This window comes from Corvus cornix, chromosome 3 (genome assembly GCF_000738735.6).
Source record: "Corvus cornix cornix isolate S_Up_H32 chromosome 3, ASM73873v5, whole genome shotgun sequence".
Taxonomy (NCBI): Eukaryota; Metazoa; Chordata; class Aves; order Passeriformes; family Corvidae; genus Corvus; species Corvus cornix.
Genome location: NC_047056.1, coordinates 12,688,771 through 12,704,814, shown reverse-complemented (window position 1 = coordinate 12,704,814; position 16,044 = coordinate 12,688,771). Strand labels below are relative to the sequence as shown.

Here is a 16,044-nt window from a genome sequence, read left to right as displayed (position 1 = left end):
AGCTTAATGGAATAAAGCCTCACATCTCCTAAAATAGCTTAGTTTTACTATTTGTACACCCTACCAAGGGAAAGAGTACTACTCTAAAAGCACACATTTATTGTGTAAACCTCAGTATTTTGTGCAGCCTTTAGGTTCACTGCAATCCTACTGTACTACATTTTTATACTTCTTTAAATAACCACTGGGTGTCACAGTTATCAACAGAAAAAGCTTGGGGGACTTTTCCAGGTTCATTATAGGGATTCATATCATCACAGATAATACCAATTCCTATACCTGTAACATTAATATCCACTCCCCTTCCAAGATGAGGAAATGGCTTCCTCAATAAAAAAAATCAGAGTTAATACAAATGGTGTTCTTTTAGAAAATGTAGCAAAATGGAGATATATATTTCAAACTTAACCTACAGGTACGATTCTGTCATACTGCATATTTGTAAAGTTCACTGCTGGAGTGGAATGAGGTAATTCTAGACTTCGTGGACTTGAGGAAAAATTTCCATAGGCTTTCTCTTCCAAAAATTAGGTGACATGAGAAACAATTATTTCCTCTCCATAAGAATCCCATTCACTCAAAGAAAATCTAATATTTTGGCAGTACAAACAGCACTATAGCCTTATGCTTCAGGTCCCAGCTCTCAGAATCACACAACTAGCAGAAGAACATGAGTTTTCTTAATGAAAAAAGTACGTTTCATCACAGAAAAGAAAATGTGACCCCAGTGACTATTCAGGTTTGCAAACAACAGCTTTAAATCATATGAACTGCTCCATGTCTTTGCTCAGTTGTCAGCTCCAAAGGGACAAAGCATGTCCACCCCACAAAATCCCCATGAGATGACTATTTCACCCACCCACATGTGTGCCTTACACCCAGAGTACTGGAGAGCTGCTCTGGGCATCCAAAGTGTAGGCAGCACCAAGTAAACCACTTGCAATTATAGGGACTGTGTCACCATATACGTGATCCAAATGATCCATGAGGAAAGGCTGGCATGGCTGGGACACTTGGGAGAAGACAGAGTGGACAGCCAAGGACTGGTGCTCCTAAGTGCCTAGGAATGTCTGCAGGATACTTGGGAAGCCTCCGTAGTACACATGCTAAGGGATACTGATCTGGAGCAAATGCTAAGAGCAGCCAGGGATTCATGTTTGGGATAATTCTGGAAACAGGGTTTTGGGGCTCTTTGCCAGGACCTGTAAGATGTGAAGAAAGAAGGAGGAAGGTATTCCATGGATATCTCCTGTATCTTGGAGTATGACATTTGAAGGCTGAATTAAGGAGCGTGGGTCAGTTACCAGCTGCCACATTTCTCATTCCCTACTTTTTCTTACCCATCTCTAAGTTCAAAAATAGAGACAACTAAAAATGGAAGCAGAGAACTAACTTAATCCCTGAAAATCAGGCTCCACAGAAGCACCTACGGTTCCTGGCCACAGTTCAGGCGGCGAGTGAGAGATGCAGGCTGAGACATGGGCAGGTGAGACAGAAATGCCAAACAGGCACTGTCATGAGAGATGTGTAACACATGGCAGGCACCAACCTCTCTCTCATGCACTATGTTTAGGGCCTCAGATCGCCCTGAGCAAATCACCCTGCCCTGCCCAGCATTTTCTAACTCCTCCATTTCAGCCACTTGCTGCCTGATCAGCTAAAATGACTGTCTCAGCCAGAAATGTGATCTTTTTTTTCTTTTTTCTTTTTCCTTTAACCTATATTCATCCAAGTCCAGATGCACAGAAAAAGGCACATGCAGGAGAATGCAAGCATTATCTAATACATAAAAGATGGATGCAGAGAGGAAGAGAATTAAGCTGTTCTTCATGCCCAGCATGGCACGATAAGAAGTAATGGGTGTGAACTGCAGGTGGGAGTTTTAGATTAGACATTAAAAATGGCTTCTTTTAACAGTAGGCATAATAAGGACTAGAATAGATTGCTTGAGGAGGCTGCAAAGGATTTCAAAAACAGGTTAGACAAACATTTATCAGGAATCATATTGGTATACAGGTTTGCAGACTGGAGCAAGGAATGTATTGCTCAAAGTCCTTTCCAGTTCTGTTTTCCTGTGATTTTTTGATCCAAAGATGCCTAATGACCTATTTTTTTTGCTACGGATTGGTTATAAACAAATCTCACAATCTTAAAAACCTGCCAGCAAAATAATAGGAAGGACTTTTTAAAAAATAAACATTATTCCAATTCCTTCTCTTAGTCAAAAAACCCTCCCACTCTGCAACACATTCAACTACAAAGCTGAATACAGTCAGTAAAACACTGAAAGCATTAGCAGCACTGCTAACACTCTGGCAATAATACAGCAAGTGATCTGAAATCCGTATTTCTTTTGACCAACTTCTTGCCACTTGTACCTTTCTGTCCTTCTTGGCACCCAAACACAATACAAAATTTTCTAAATTACTTGAGCTTTTATGCACACTTTCATTAACATAGCAGGTGCAGTTATTTAGACCATTAATGTCCTAGCAGTAGTGGAAGTTGGGAGTGACCCCACTGCAAATTAACAGTTCAGACACAAGAGGTGAATGGTGCTTTAAAATACGGCTGGAAATCTTCCACTGTACCCAAACAGGACTTGTTCCAAAGTCCTTGTCTGAAAGCTGCCCTCTTAACACAAGTCACTTGAGTTGGAGGAGAAAAGCATTACAGATTAATTCTGGTTTGTGGAGAAAAGAGGCTCTTTTCTTCCAGCTGAAGTTGAAAGCTGCCAGCAAACATCAGCGACCTATTTGGAAATTTTGGACTGACTCCTCATGTGATTTGACCACGGACTTTTTCTCCACTTTCTATTGTATTATTTCTATGAAGTCAGTCACCAAAAGCTTCTCTGAGTCAAATTCATTCTTTCTGCCCTTTCCCTTCACACTACTGTGCCACTATTTGTCTTTCCCTTCCCATTCCCATCACTTCTCAGCAATAATTTCCCTTCCAATAGTTTGAAAGACTGATGCCAATGTTAAGAATAAACCTACAGGGGAATCCCCCTATTCAACTGTTCTATGTCACCTTTCCATTTTGCCTCCTCTTTCTAAACTGTAAGCTTGCTGGGGCATGGACAGACATAAATTCAAACTAAATATCTCCAAAAGTAGGGCTCACTTTGCCTGGGCCTGTTGGGATTACTGGCACATGGATATTAAAGGCATTGCATTTATGCACTGTAAATAATGCAATGTCATATAATGCCAGATTGTGGCTACTACCACATAACTCAGGAAACAGAGAAAATAACCTCCAGGAATTCTTCATGAAATATTACAAAAAATTATGAAAACAAGGAGATGCAAAAAAAGGAGAGTGAGATAAATCCTATTGAGAATGTGCTGCTCACATGTCAAACCACACTGACAATTACTGAATACAGAACTGGCCACAGAGTGGGGTCCCACGGCGTGTGTTCGGTAATTGCATCACCTGTGCTACATATCCTGAATAACTTCGGTTGAACTCCCTGACTTATTACTCATGAAACCCTATAGTTAAATGCAGGATATGGCCGCACAGCTCAGTGCAGCACTCCTACCAAGTAACTCCAAAACAAGATGCTGGAGAGGTGTGTCACCAGGCTGCTCCACCCCGGATAATGAGCACAGCAGCCAGCTGGGAAGGCGGGCTGCATCTTCCATAGCCCCAGCCCACAGTCCAGTGTCCCTCTGGGAATGGGAATGAGGAACAGGACAATTGTTAGACCCATCTCACTTCAAAGACTTTAAGAAACAGCCTTTTGATGTCTATGTAGCACATATGGATGTTAAGATAAGATCTGCTTCTCTTTTAACTAAGGGACCTCTCTAAGTCAGATTCCAGTCCTCCTTGTTCACAGCCACCCAAATTGCTCTTCATTTGCAGAGCTAAAATGACAGCAACGTGATCAAAAGTCACAGCAAATTGAGTGTTACATTGCTGTTGATTAATTAGATTATTAAACACATTTTCATTTGTTTCAGTGGACCCTATGTTGCCCCACACAGGTAAGATCACAAAAAATGTGCACTGAAGCCAGTAGACCTTACACACAGGTGTAAGCTAGTCTTAAAACAATGTAAATCTCATTTAGGTAAACAAACAACAGGCCCAATATGTCATCTACCTGAACTTATTAAAATAGCAATCTATACCAAGTATTACTTGGGTTAATCACCATTGAGTCATACCCAGTGAACCTCATTCTGATATTTCTTGCTCTTCCTCACATAAACTTCTGTGGTGTAAAGAGAGCAGGATTAGGCCAAACAATTCCATGAGCTCATTAGCCTCACACCACAAACACAAATCAGACACGCGTAAGAATAAAGAGCCAGTTTGGCGAGATACCATGATGCCAAGTCAGGTCAGTCAGGTTATAATAATTTTTAATTAACACTCTTCCAAGTTTCAGTGTTATTTATTTGCATGCCAGTGTCACTCAGAACAATCCAATCCTCTTTCCTCCCTATGAAAACCTTTGAAAAAACTGAAAGAAAAATTTTCAGCCTGATCTGTACAAAGAGAAATCCAATGTAACGACAAATAAAAATGATAGTTGAGCTTGAAAACCCTTAATGAAAACATCTTTAGAAATGACAAGACTGATATATATCCACTGATCAAGAAACAAAAAGCATAAATCAGCACAGGTTGAACACCACAGAAGACATGATTTCTACTTTACTATCTATTTTCGATTATGTTTATCCAAGCAGCAAAAATTCCCTATCTCAGCAGCTTTATATTGCCTTGCCCCTGAAAATGCTCCCTTTTGAAACATCATTAGTGTTACTCCCTAAGGAATACAAAGGTCCAATGTAAAATTCAGCAGGTTGAGCATTCTGGAAGGTTTCATTAAAAAAAAGTATTATTTAAATTATGTTTTGAAAATGCTTAATAGGGCAATAACTATGCAATATTATTCATCGAGACTTGTTTCAAAAGCCAAGTCATGGAAGCAGTTACTGACAATCTGAATCTGCCTCAATTTACTGTCTTCACAGTATCTGTAGTTGAAAAAATCCACACCAAATATCTGTTCCATACATTAAATTATTTACAATTTAAATTAATGCTTATAGGTATTCATGTTATACAGGTAAAATGATAAAAACCATTAAAGGTGTTGAAAGGCATAGCTAGAACTGCTATTCCTATGACAAACTTTAGAACGTATGTGAAGTAGCATAGTCTTATTTTTCACATAACATTTGTAATATGCTTTATTAACCTTATTAATATTTTGTTAACAATATTGATAAAACACAAATATTTAATATGTTATAAAAGTAAGATGTTGAGTAATATATTAGTTCTGTGTAGAAGACAGGTTAAGGATGTTTTAGCACCAAATAACTCGTAAGATTTCAGTGAAGTCATAACGTGTTCATACCACACATTTTAGGATATATGCATGGTCAAACTTTTTTAACAATGAAATAGATAATCCTAAGTCTCTTCTCAGTGTTGAAATAATGCTATCAAAATATTGTTGAAGAAGGCATGCAAGTATGTGTTATGGGGTAATTGACCTTATAAAATATAAAAATTAATATGAAAAATGAACGGGTTTAGTGAACTAAAGTGCCTATTTCAGAGTTTTGTTGAAAAGGCTTTATTTTCAACATGGGATACCTGTATTTCTTCTTTATTTTTACAAAAGATGAGAGATTGTGGGAATAAAGAGACACTGCTGTCAGTTTTGTATACACAGAATGCTTACTGCATTTAATCAGTAAAGGTTTTTAAGCTTTCACTTTGCTTTTTGTTCCTCTGATAATATTTCTATAATAATTTTAATAGTGTGCATATTTTTAAAGTAACAAAACTAATTAAGCATTGGTGACTACCCTTTACTATCTAATGAACTGCACATAGGCTCCAGTTAGGCCCAAGAGCCACAAGACACATGCCCTTAAGAATCAAGAGGATGGAGAGCTCTGGGAGCAGCTTCAAGATAAGATGTGGTAGGTCTAGACCCTCAGAGATCCCCAAAGGTCATCCTCAAGATCCTCCCTGGTAACGTCCTTGGAGACCTTCTGCTTCTTCAGGTGACCTGTCAATACTGGCCTGAGCATCCCACAGCTGAGTGTTAGGAACCATGATGACCCTTGAGGAGAGATGATGACAGATCACCAAGAAGGGATGTGATGGTACAGCTCCGCAATCCACGAGCCACAGGCTGGCCTCCCAGTGACATGGGAGTAAGTGTTCCACTGCCACAGCTCACTGTGGCTGTCCGTGGCACATTGGCATCCCTCACCTAATATGACACTGTTTGAATTTCCAAATTTGCAATCACAGTGGAAGAATGTAGGCCAGAATTCACCTCTTTTAACTCTTCTCATCTACGAGTTACTGATGTACTCTAACGTAGCTGGGCTAGGCTCCCGCAGTGTCACTGCAAGACACCAGAAAGCCACATATCCCATCCTATGATAAGGATCTGGGATGAATCACCTCTGTGGGTGCCTCCACCTCTCCAGAGGAAGCCTAGAAAAATAGCTTGGGCCAACTGCTTAACTTAGAGGTGTACAAAGTCAGCCTGGATTAACCCCATGAACTATGTTTTTCAAAAAGAAAGTTCTATCAAGGTTTTCCTGCTAACGCTGTTGTTATAATAATAACACCAGAGCAGATTTATCAAGCTACCTACTTTGCATTTGTGTCAATGCTCCTGGCAAAATGAAATTAGTTCTGTTCAGCTGTGCCTTTGGCACTACACATCTTTGGCAGGGGACTCCTAACAACACATGGGTATTCTTTTAGCTTCAGGGAGGGGAGTCTTTGTCTTTTAGGACCGAAAGCTTGAGCTCATTTCAGGATGCATTGTGAGGTTTTGAGAGGCCACAGTGTGCAATATAATTAGTTACTCTGAGGTGACAGATTTGTTTTAATTCATAAAACCAGGTTCCAACTGTGAAAACGCAGTAAACAGTACTGCCCACAGAAGTATGTCTGTGCATGCACTGAAATATTTAAGAGACAGAACCTTTGATCCTAATTTTACAAAACTCCCCTTTCCTCCTTCCAGCTGGAACTACTTCCCACCATGCCTCCCAGCACTGACAGTTTTCAGCAGGACACACTCCTCTCTCCGACGTGGAGCTCTGAAGAAGTGTTATTAAATTGGAGTTACTTACAAAGAAGGTGTTGGTATTTATAGAAAATGAGGAACTACCTCGAAAATTCTACAGATGTAATTGTGTCTATTGTATCATCTTGTCCTGATGGATAAAAATAGGAATGACAGTATCTAGGGTGTCCTGCCCATTAGTCCAACTGGTGATGAGTAATGCAGCCAAATGAATGTCAGTAAATCCTAGCTACCACACCATGCTTCAGAAACCCTCCTGGCACTCTTCTTTAAGAGAAAAGCCACAAAAGCATAAAGGTTTAATCTGCATGTATTTGAAATTATTATGTTATTTATGAAGCAAAGATCTGAATAAGGTGTATTAGTTGCTCCAAACACATCTCACTAAAAAACTGTGCCTGCCTATATTCCACAGATCGTACCCTCTTCAACCCCCCACCCCAAGTATTATAGAAAATTTGGTGAATGTTACACTTTCAATTTGAGAAATCAGGTTGGTTTAGTACAAAAGACCCAAATATATTAGTCAAAGACAAAAAACCTGAACTCTCTGATACTAGGAGCCTTTGGAAAAGGATCTGAAGAAACTCTTCTGGAAATCAAAATGTAATGTTTAAAAGTCATTGGATCACATGGGTGATCTTACTGCCTGGTATTAGCCTCAGAGCTTGTGTCTTGCATGAGTGTCCTTCTGAAAGCCTGAGTGATCAGTCTTCAATACTGTGCAATGCTCTTTCCCACTCCTGCATCTCAGACCAGTCTAGTTCTGGAACAACACCCTTTTTCAAGCATGCAGAAAAAGTATTCTTGTGCTGGATTAGTGGTGGTGTCTTGGGTTCTTTATCAGAGTAGCTATTTGAAACTTCATGAGGTCTTAAGTCTGAGAGTAAGTGCTGGAGTGGATGAACCAGAAAACAAATTAGAGGAAGTGGTGAAGACTTTTTACTATATAAATGTATGGAGACACACAAAGGAATCTTTTCTCTAATTTTGTGGCTCTTTATTTCTGATGTAAATATCATGCACCAACAAGGATGAAGAAGCTTGTATGGAAAGCTGTATTTTAAGTAAATGTACAGTTACAAGAAAAACTAATGGTTTCCCTTAAAATAAGGGGCACTTAAATAGTAGTACAATGACATTCTTGTGACACTAGCCTTTAATCTCTTGCCCAAAGTAAGGAGGGTCTGGTTCACTTGCTTTTTTAAACATGGACTTGAAAAACCATATATTCCTGATTAAGAAGGGGAAAAAATTAGTAAGTAATCCCAGAGCACCAAGGAGCTATTCACAAGCTTAATGTTTAGATGTAATCTTCTGGTGATTACGTAATAATTTCCCCTCTCTGCCCATTCCAGAGTGGATATGAGATACTACAGTCTACACGCCTGGTCTTGAATGTTTAGCTCCAGGTGTGAGAGCTCACTGAAGTTGCCTAGAGAAAGGCCAAGTGTACATGTCATTCTGGGAGAGACAGGTCCTAGTTCCAAGGAGAGGCAATAGAAGGTGGTGTGTTACCCTACTCAGGGTTAGGCTCTAGGAGCTATGTGGGAGTTGGCAGACACAATTAACAAGCCTGAAATAACAACTGCCTTGAGAGCCAGCAAGAAGTAAAAGGCAGGGGAGCAGCCCTCAAGTAGGAAAAGTAAAATAACTGCAACAATAGAAGGACAAATCTAATCTCACATACAAACACCGATAACCCATCTGAGACCTGGACATGAAATTGACACGCTGATATTAAGGAACACAGACCACACAAAACAACAAGCTTGGAAACCTTCATGGAACAAAATCAGTGACTGGCTTTTCTGTGGAATACCTGCCAGCTCCTGCTGCACAGTGGTCAGAAGGGGATTTCATAAGTGTTAGAGTGAACATTTACACCTATTAAGATGTGGAGAAAAATAAAGAAAAATCCAAGCACGCTGTTATTCTGCCCATTGCAAGTCCATTGAAGCACTGACATGGTGGCCTACTCCTTCCAAATCCTGGCTACACATAATTTATCAAATACCTGAAAATGCCTGATAAATCACAATATACACAGACAGATTTTGCAAGGTGACATCTAGCATAGTCCCAGACAGATAAATCCTGCACGCAAGCAAGTCTGACATGTCAGATTGACAGCATACGCAATATTGTCTTGCTCAGAGAAGTTGCACAGTAAGTACCAATCTGGCATCACACCCCTTGCACATGCATGTTTTATCTGTCCTTACAGGGAGGTCCGAGTTCTCCCAATACATGGTGTCCCGCACATCCAGAAAGACACCTATGGCAACAGAAATACAGGGAAAACCATGCCATGTATGCTCTTCCTATGGGAAATTGCACTGACCATGTATTAATATGACAGACCCTGTACTAAACAGGACGTTCTGTACCACATGGGATCCTCAGCACCTTCTGACATTTATTTTTGTGACCACGCCACGCTGTGCTTACCCAGGAGAGCGCAGAGGTCAACATCAGTGTATGCACATGAATTTGGTGGACAGAAGACACTGTGTTATTACCTAATATTTAATTAGGTTGCAACAATAGCACTACTGCCCTGATCCTCACTATGCAAGCTCAGCTACAAAGCAACATGACTGTACTGAAGCTTTGGGACACAATATCAGTAACCCCTGAGACATGACAATTATCAAGTCACCAATACTGTTCCCCCCGTAACACAAGGATAGTCTTGTAGAATGTATAATCACAGAAAAATCAAAGTTGGGCAAGATACTCTGTAGGTCACTGGTTTAACGTCCCACTCCCTCCACAGCTATCTTCAAGGATAAACTAGGTTACTCAAAGCCTTTTTCTGTCTAGTTTTTTCTCCAAGGATGGAGAATCCATAGCCACTCAGGGAAAGTGTTCTATGATCACTCTCACTTTGAACTTTTGTTTTCTTATACACCATTGGAATATCTCTGGGTGCAGCTTCTCACTTTTGTCTCTTATCCTGTTGGTGACCATCTCAGAGAGAAGCCTCGTGCCATCTTCCCTGTAAATCCCTCTGGGAAGGTGCACATTGTAATTAGATCCTGGTGTGGCTGGACCCACTTCCTCACACAGCACGTGCTCCAGCCCCTACCACCTCAGCAGCCTCTGCTGAACTGGCTGTTCCCAAACTGGACCCTGTGTATCCAGTGTGGCCTCACCAGTGCTGCACACAGAGCTCGTACCTGCTGAGTATATGGATAAGACAGCCCTGCAGATGTTGAAATCCCATGAGGAACTTCTTTTGTCCACCAGGATGGTCAGGCCCCTTTCTGCTGGGCTACTTCCAAGCCAGCTGGTTCTCAGCCTGTAGTGTCCTATGAGGATAGTCTGTCCCACATTCGGGACTTTGCCCTTGTCTCTGTTGACCAACACAAGGTTCTCACTAGCCTTCTCCTGCAGCTTGGCAAGCCTGCTCTGACTGGCAGCTGTGGCTTCCTGTGTATCAACTGATCTCCCCAGCTTGGCAAGGGGATCAGCTGAAAACTTGCTGAGGGTGCACTCTGTACCACCCCCTGCACAGTGAACTTGTCAAACAAGACTTGCTCCAGTATTGATCCCTGACCCCTCCTAACAGGGCATCAGTGAAGACTTAAACGAATGAGACACTACCCTTCAAGCCTGATGGTACAGACAGTTTTTCACACACACAGTCTGCCCACCCCCCCCACATCTACCCAGTTATTGAGGAAGTTTACCAAAAGCCCTAATAATGACAAGCTTAAATGACATACTCTGCTTTCCCCTTGCTCCCTAAGCCCAAAGTCAGTGACACTGGGTCAGACACAACTGAACTTGTAATATTAGCCTTTGTTCAATCACCTGCAGTCTTCTAAATGTCATGGGGTGGGAGCCCAAACCCTGATACCAGCCCACAGAAGCTTAGGAGATGTGGAAGGGTTTTTTTGGAAGTCCAAGATGAAAGAGGTCTTTTCTTTTTCCTTGACTTGTATGGTCAGCTCAATGACCCAGCTCTGCAGCAGGCTTTCCATATTCCACTCCTCTACTAAAATACTGACCATCCTCCTCTACATGAAGTGACGGAATCTCAGACCAGTGTAATTTGCTTACTATCTGCTGAATGATTTCTAGAAATGCTGTTTAAGGAAGGTGCTTATCTTTCATCCTTATCTAATTTTTTGGAAGTTGCAAGCATATCCAGGTGCCTGTTCAAGCATTTATTTAGCTGGTACTGTGGAAAATGCCATTGTTCTAAATTATTCTTTCTTTGTTCTTTGTTGTTAGTTGGTTTGTTTCCAGTAACCTCAAATTTGGTGCAGAAGAAAAGGGAATGTATACACACCTTATAGAGAATCAAACAATTAATTACCTTCATCATGCAGCTTTGACTGCTAATCCATCTCTCGAGGATCTTCTCTAATATTTTGTAGTATTACAGCTCTGCCGAAGCAGCCTCACATGGTTATTATCAAATAACCCAGGCCCTTAACAAGATTTCCTTCCTATTATTCAGATCTGGAATATGTGCTCCATCCTCCTCTAAAACAAAATGGAGGGGGGAAAAAAGTTAAAAAAAAAAAAAAAAGAGCTAAATTAGCCAAAGTTTATTAGTTCTAGTCAGCTCATAAATGATAACTTCAAGGGTTATTTTTTCTTACTTGACTTCCCAGACCTAGAAAATGGAAGTGTTTCTTGCTTTTCAAGCATTTGTATTTAGTCTAGAATATCCCAAGACAGGTTTCTTACATTTAAGAGATACCACTTGTTCAAAATATTCTACATGGGTAATTTCATTGGTTGTTTTTGACAGGGAGTGATTGGTCTCTTCAGTTTTCTAAACTATCACAATAAATGAGAAGTATTTCTCCAACATTTTTTCTATTAAAGATGTGGATCTATTACAATATAGTCAGATTTCTACATATTCTGCACAGTTATACATTACACTTCTGCTTCAGTAACATGGCTGATACTACAACTGAATTTAAGGTTGCCAAAATTTCTCTTCAAAACTTCTCTTCTGGGTGTTTATAAGTTTGTTATTTTTTATAGCTGAATTGTTGCATTAATTCTCTACTTTTGGGAAACTTTGAAGATGCCTGAATATGATGAACTCCTTCTTCTGTTATTACAATAGAGTCATCTGTCACAAGTGAGACGGGTTTTGTATTTACCAGTTGATTCTCTAATTGTTCAAAAAGCTGCGCACTTTATTTGGATTATTAAATCTGCCCTCTCTCATCTGGGTGCAGAATAGAATCAGATCCAAATCAGGGCTTAGCTGATGAAAAACTGACAGAGCATGGTGCCATTACCGCTTTCACAATTCTCTTTTTCCTGTGACTGTGCCAGCCCCAGACCCGTCTCCCAGGATCTCCTCCTGGTGACTAGGGAAAGCCTAGGAGAAGTAAAAACCATCTCTATGACTAGGAAAGCTGTAAGTGACAAAGGACAAGAGGAGTAGAAGGTGCAAAGGGGTTTTTACCAAACCCCACCCTGGACACTGAGGCAGAGGGCAGGAAAGAATGATGAGAAACTTTACCTTCCTGAAAACCTAGTCTTGATCTTTAAAGTTCACTTTCAGGTGCCTTCACAGGGTCCGCACTGCTCTCTGTACTGTTCCTGTCATCTTTACCCAAGCCTTTGAATTACAGATTCGGTGATGGCATCTGGGGAGGACCAAGAAAGAACTCAAGAATGCCGAAAACACAGAACAATGGAAATGAGAGTATATACAGCAGTGAAGTGCCTAAAACACAAGCCTTGTGTTCTGCAGCAGCAATTGGTGAGCTAAAGAACATAAAATCAACATTCCCCTCTCTGGGAGACCAATGTTGAATTTAACCCTACAGCCACACCTGGGCAGAGGTCAGGGACAAAGCTCTTTCCAACCTCTCCCTCTGGCATAAGAGTGCTTTGGCTGTTATCAGCCTCTACCGGGCCAAGGTATCTACTTCAGCTGGCCAGGCCTCCATGAGGTCTCATCTCCTTCTCTGGTTTCACTCCTTTCATGCATTTTGTCTCTTCATGGAATTCTCCACTGGTCTTGGGCCTGTGGTTTCCCTCAGCTGGACTTTTTCAAAGTTCCGCTCAAAACAAAGCACTGTTTTTCAAACTTGCTAGTTTAACCTAAGTCAGTACCCCTAAAACCTCAGCTTCTGAAGGGGAAGATAATTAGATATTAACCTCAGCTTTCAATAAGGAAAAAAGTTTTGTTATTTCCCTTTGGGTTTTGGAAAAAAGTTTGAGCATACCAAAGATAAAAATTCTAGGCTCTAAACCAAATAACATAAAACATATTATTTCAAGATGCTATTTTTAAAGACCAAGATTTCACTCATCTCATGACTTTTGACCAGAGACTTGGCTCAGGATTTGAGTTTACCTTCCATCACACAGGAGGGTTAGCAGGGAGAAACCACAGCGCAGAGACTGGGACCCTTAAAATTCCCACTATCTTCTGGCAGCCTGTCCTAACTCATGTACCCCAACACTCAGCATTCCTGTAAGATCTACAGCAAAACTGCCATTTCCCTTCTTTTTCCGTGCCAACGCATGCAGTGCCTACAAAAGACAAGACCATCAACAGGTCGGAAACCTTCCAGTAACCAACCTGGGCAACACCAGGATGCGACTTCATTAAGCATTTTCCTTTTTTAAAAAAACCCAAACACAGAATCATAGAACCAGGGCTGGAAGGGACCTTAAAGACCATCCCATTCCAAACACCCCTGCCATGGGCTGGGACACCTTCCACTAGACCAGGTCGCTCAAAGCCCCATCCAACCTGGCTTTGAACACCACCAGGGTTGGGACATCCAAACCTCCCTGGGCAACCTGTTCCGCTGTCTCACCACTCTCACATAGAAGAACTTCTTCCACACACCCAACCTGATTTTCCCCTCTTTCAGCTTGCACCCAATTCTCCTTGTCCAAATTGCATCAGGGAACTACCTGAGGCCGGAAATTAGCCGGTCACCTCCACGGTGTCACAGGGACGGCCGGTCCCACCGGGACACGTCGGGGCAGCGGGCGCCCACCGCACCTCGTGCACGACCACCCTCGCCCCTCTCCCGCCCCAGCGCTGCCGGGCGCGGGCACACAGCGGGCACATGCCCGGGACCCCCGGGACCCCCTCGGGCACGACGCCCCCGACCCCCGCGGGCGCCACGGGACCCCGCACGGGCGGGCGGCGACCCGGGCGGTGCCGTTGGGGCGTCCCCGTCCCCCCCGGGGGCCGCCCCGCCACCGCCCCCGGCAGCCGTGGGGCCGTGCCCACCGCGGCCCCGGGCGGCGGAAGTGTGTGTAGGGGGCAGTGCAGGAATTTCCTGTGACGTCCCGGCCCGGACTCCATTAGGTGCAGCTGGGCTGAGAGGAGACAAACCCGGCGGGCAGCGAGCGGAGCGGGCCGGGCGCCTGGGGCTGCCGGGCGGGGGCTCAGGGCAGCGGCGGCCGCCATCGCCAGAGGGAGCCCCGAGCGGGCGGCGGCGCTGCCTCCGGGACCCCCGGCGGGCGCAGGGCCCCGCTCCGCCTCCCCTCGCCCCCGCCGCCTCCCCCTCCTCGCCCCCCCGGCTTCCCACCACGGCCGCTCTCGGCGAGGAAACTCTGGCCTCCGCTTCCTCCTCCTCCGACTCGGACACCGGCGGAGCCTCCCCGCCCCCGCGGAAAAAAGCCCGGGCCTCCCCGGCGGCGGCGGTGGAGGGAGCAGGAGAGCCCGGGGCTTCCGCGGGCAGAGCAGGCCTCACCTCGTCCCAGTCCCCCTCGCTGCCCGCCGGGCTCGCCCCCGCCGCCGCCCCGCTCAGAGGCAGCAGCAGCAGCGGCGGCATCGCCAGCAGCGCCATGCAGGCCAACGGGGCGGGAGGGGGCCAGCAGCAGCAGCAGCCGCCGCCGCAGGGCCCCGAGCTGGGCTGCCTGGGTGCCCAGAACGGCGAGGCCTCGGCGGGCACGGCCGCCGGTGACCAGCTGGCCCACGCCAACGGGCTGCTGCCCTCGGCCAACAGCGGCGGCCCCGGCGGCGGCAGCCCCGGCGGGCTCGGCGTCAACAACGGGGTGCCCGCCGCCGGGGGGCCCGGCCCGGCCGCCGCCGAGCTGGGGGGCGGCGGCGGCGGCAGCGCCCTGAAGAAGAAGAAGCGGCTCTCGCAGTCCGACGAGGACGTGATCCGGCTGATCGGGCAGCACCTCCACGGGCTGGGGCTCAAGTAAGTGGCCGCGGTGGGCGAGGGGCAGCGGGGCCGGGGGGAGGCGCCTTCCTTCCCTTCCTGCGGTGCCCTGACCGGAGGGTCCCCCCGGGGCTGGGGCAGCCCCGCCGGGGAGGGTCCGGCGCGGGGTCCCCGTGGAGGATGGGCAGTCCGGAGCGGGGAGGAGAGTAGAGGAAGGGACCCCCGGCGGGGGGAGGGGGTTGGTGGTCAAAACTGCCCCGTCGCAGCCCAGTGGCGTCCAGCGAGGGGAGAGCAGTGCCCGGGTGCGAGGCAGAGCGGTGGGGCAGGCCCGCTCCCGGAAAAAATGGAGCCGGAGCTGTGTTTTCCAAGCTTGTGCCGGTGTCTAGCCAAGGGACAGGACAGGAGCTTCCTCTGCCAGGAATGGCAATATGGAAGTCGAGTTGCACACCGATAAGGGTAGATCAATACAAATGTGTCAGTGGGGGAGAAGTTATCTGGTAAACATAATGGAGCCCGCAGCTGGGCGTGGGGGGGGGCGGCTTTTCGCAGATGAGCTCCAAGATTTGGCTTGTCAGCTCGGAGGAAGCGACACAAAGTAAACTGCCACTTAAGCAGGCTGTTTGGTTTCCCTCTGGAAACCTTTGGCCCTCTAAATGGTGAAGGCCTCTCTAGATTTGTGCTGGACACGTGTTTTTGCTAATAATCTTACTCGTAAACAAGATATTAGTATGTTGGCCCTTTCTTAGAATAGAGAAAATAATTTCCCAGTGGAATGGGGAAGTCTTAAGTATTTAATCATAACACTTTGTGAGTAAAGCTAAAGCTAGCTAGCATGTC

The 16,044-nt window shown here is 44.8% G+C and overlaps 1 protein-coding gene and 1 long non-coding RNA gene across 5 annotated transcripts in view; one reads left to right on the top strand and one right to left on the bottom strand.

Moving 5' to 3' along the window:
* Positions 1–14,181, bottom strand: part of LOC104685561 — a 32,151-nt gene extending 17,970 nt beyond the window's left edge. For both annotated transcript variants that reach the window (XR_005604283.1, XR_002273326.2), the window contains exons 1-3: positions 14,003–14,181; positions 12,591–12,717; positions 11,418–11,587 (exon numbers count right to left, since the gene is read on the bottom strand). This is a non-coding gene — a long non-coding RNA (uncharacterized LOC104685561). The remainder of the gene's footprint in view (positions 1–11,417; positions 11,588–12,590; positions 12,718–14,002) is intronic.
* Positions 14,182–14,577: 396 nt separating this feature from the next.
* Positions 14,578–16,044, top strand: part of WDR26 (WD repeat domain 26) — a 31,792-nt gene continuing 30,325 nt past the window's right edge. For 2 of the 3 annotated variants that reach the window (XR_005604341.1, XR_005604340.1), the window contains exon 1: positions 14,791–15,246. Coding sequence is in view for 1 of the 3 variants with exons in the window: in XM_039570056.1 (XP_039425990.1) it covers positions 14,888–15,246 (359 nt within the window). In the remaining 2 variants the exon portion in view is untranslated. Of the gene's footprint in view, positions 15,247–16,044 lie in introns of all 3 variants that reach the window. The other variant, XM_039570056.1, reaches the window with a different exon arrangement.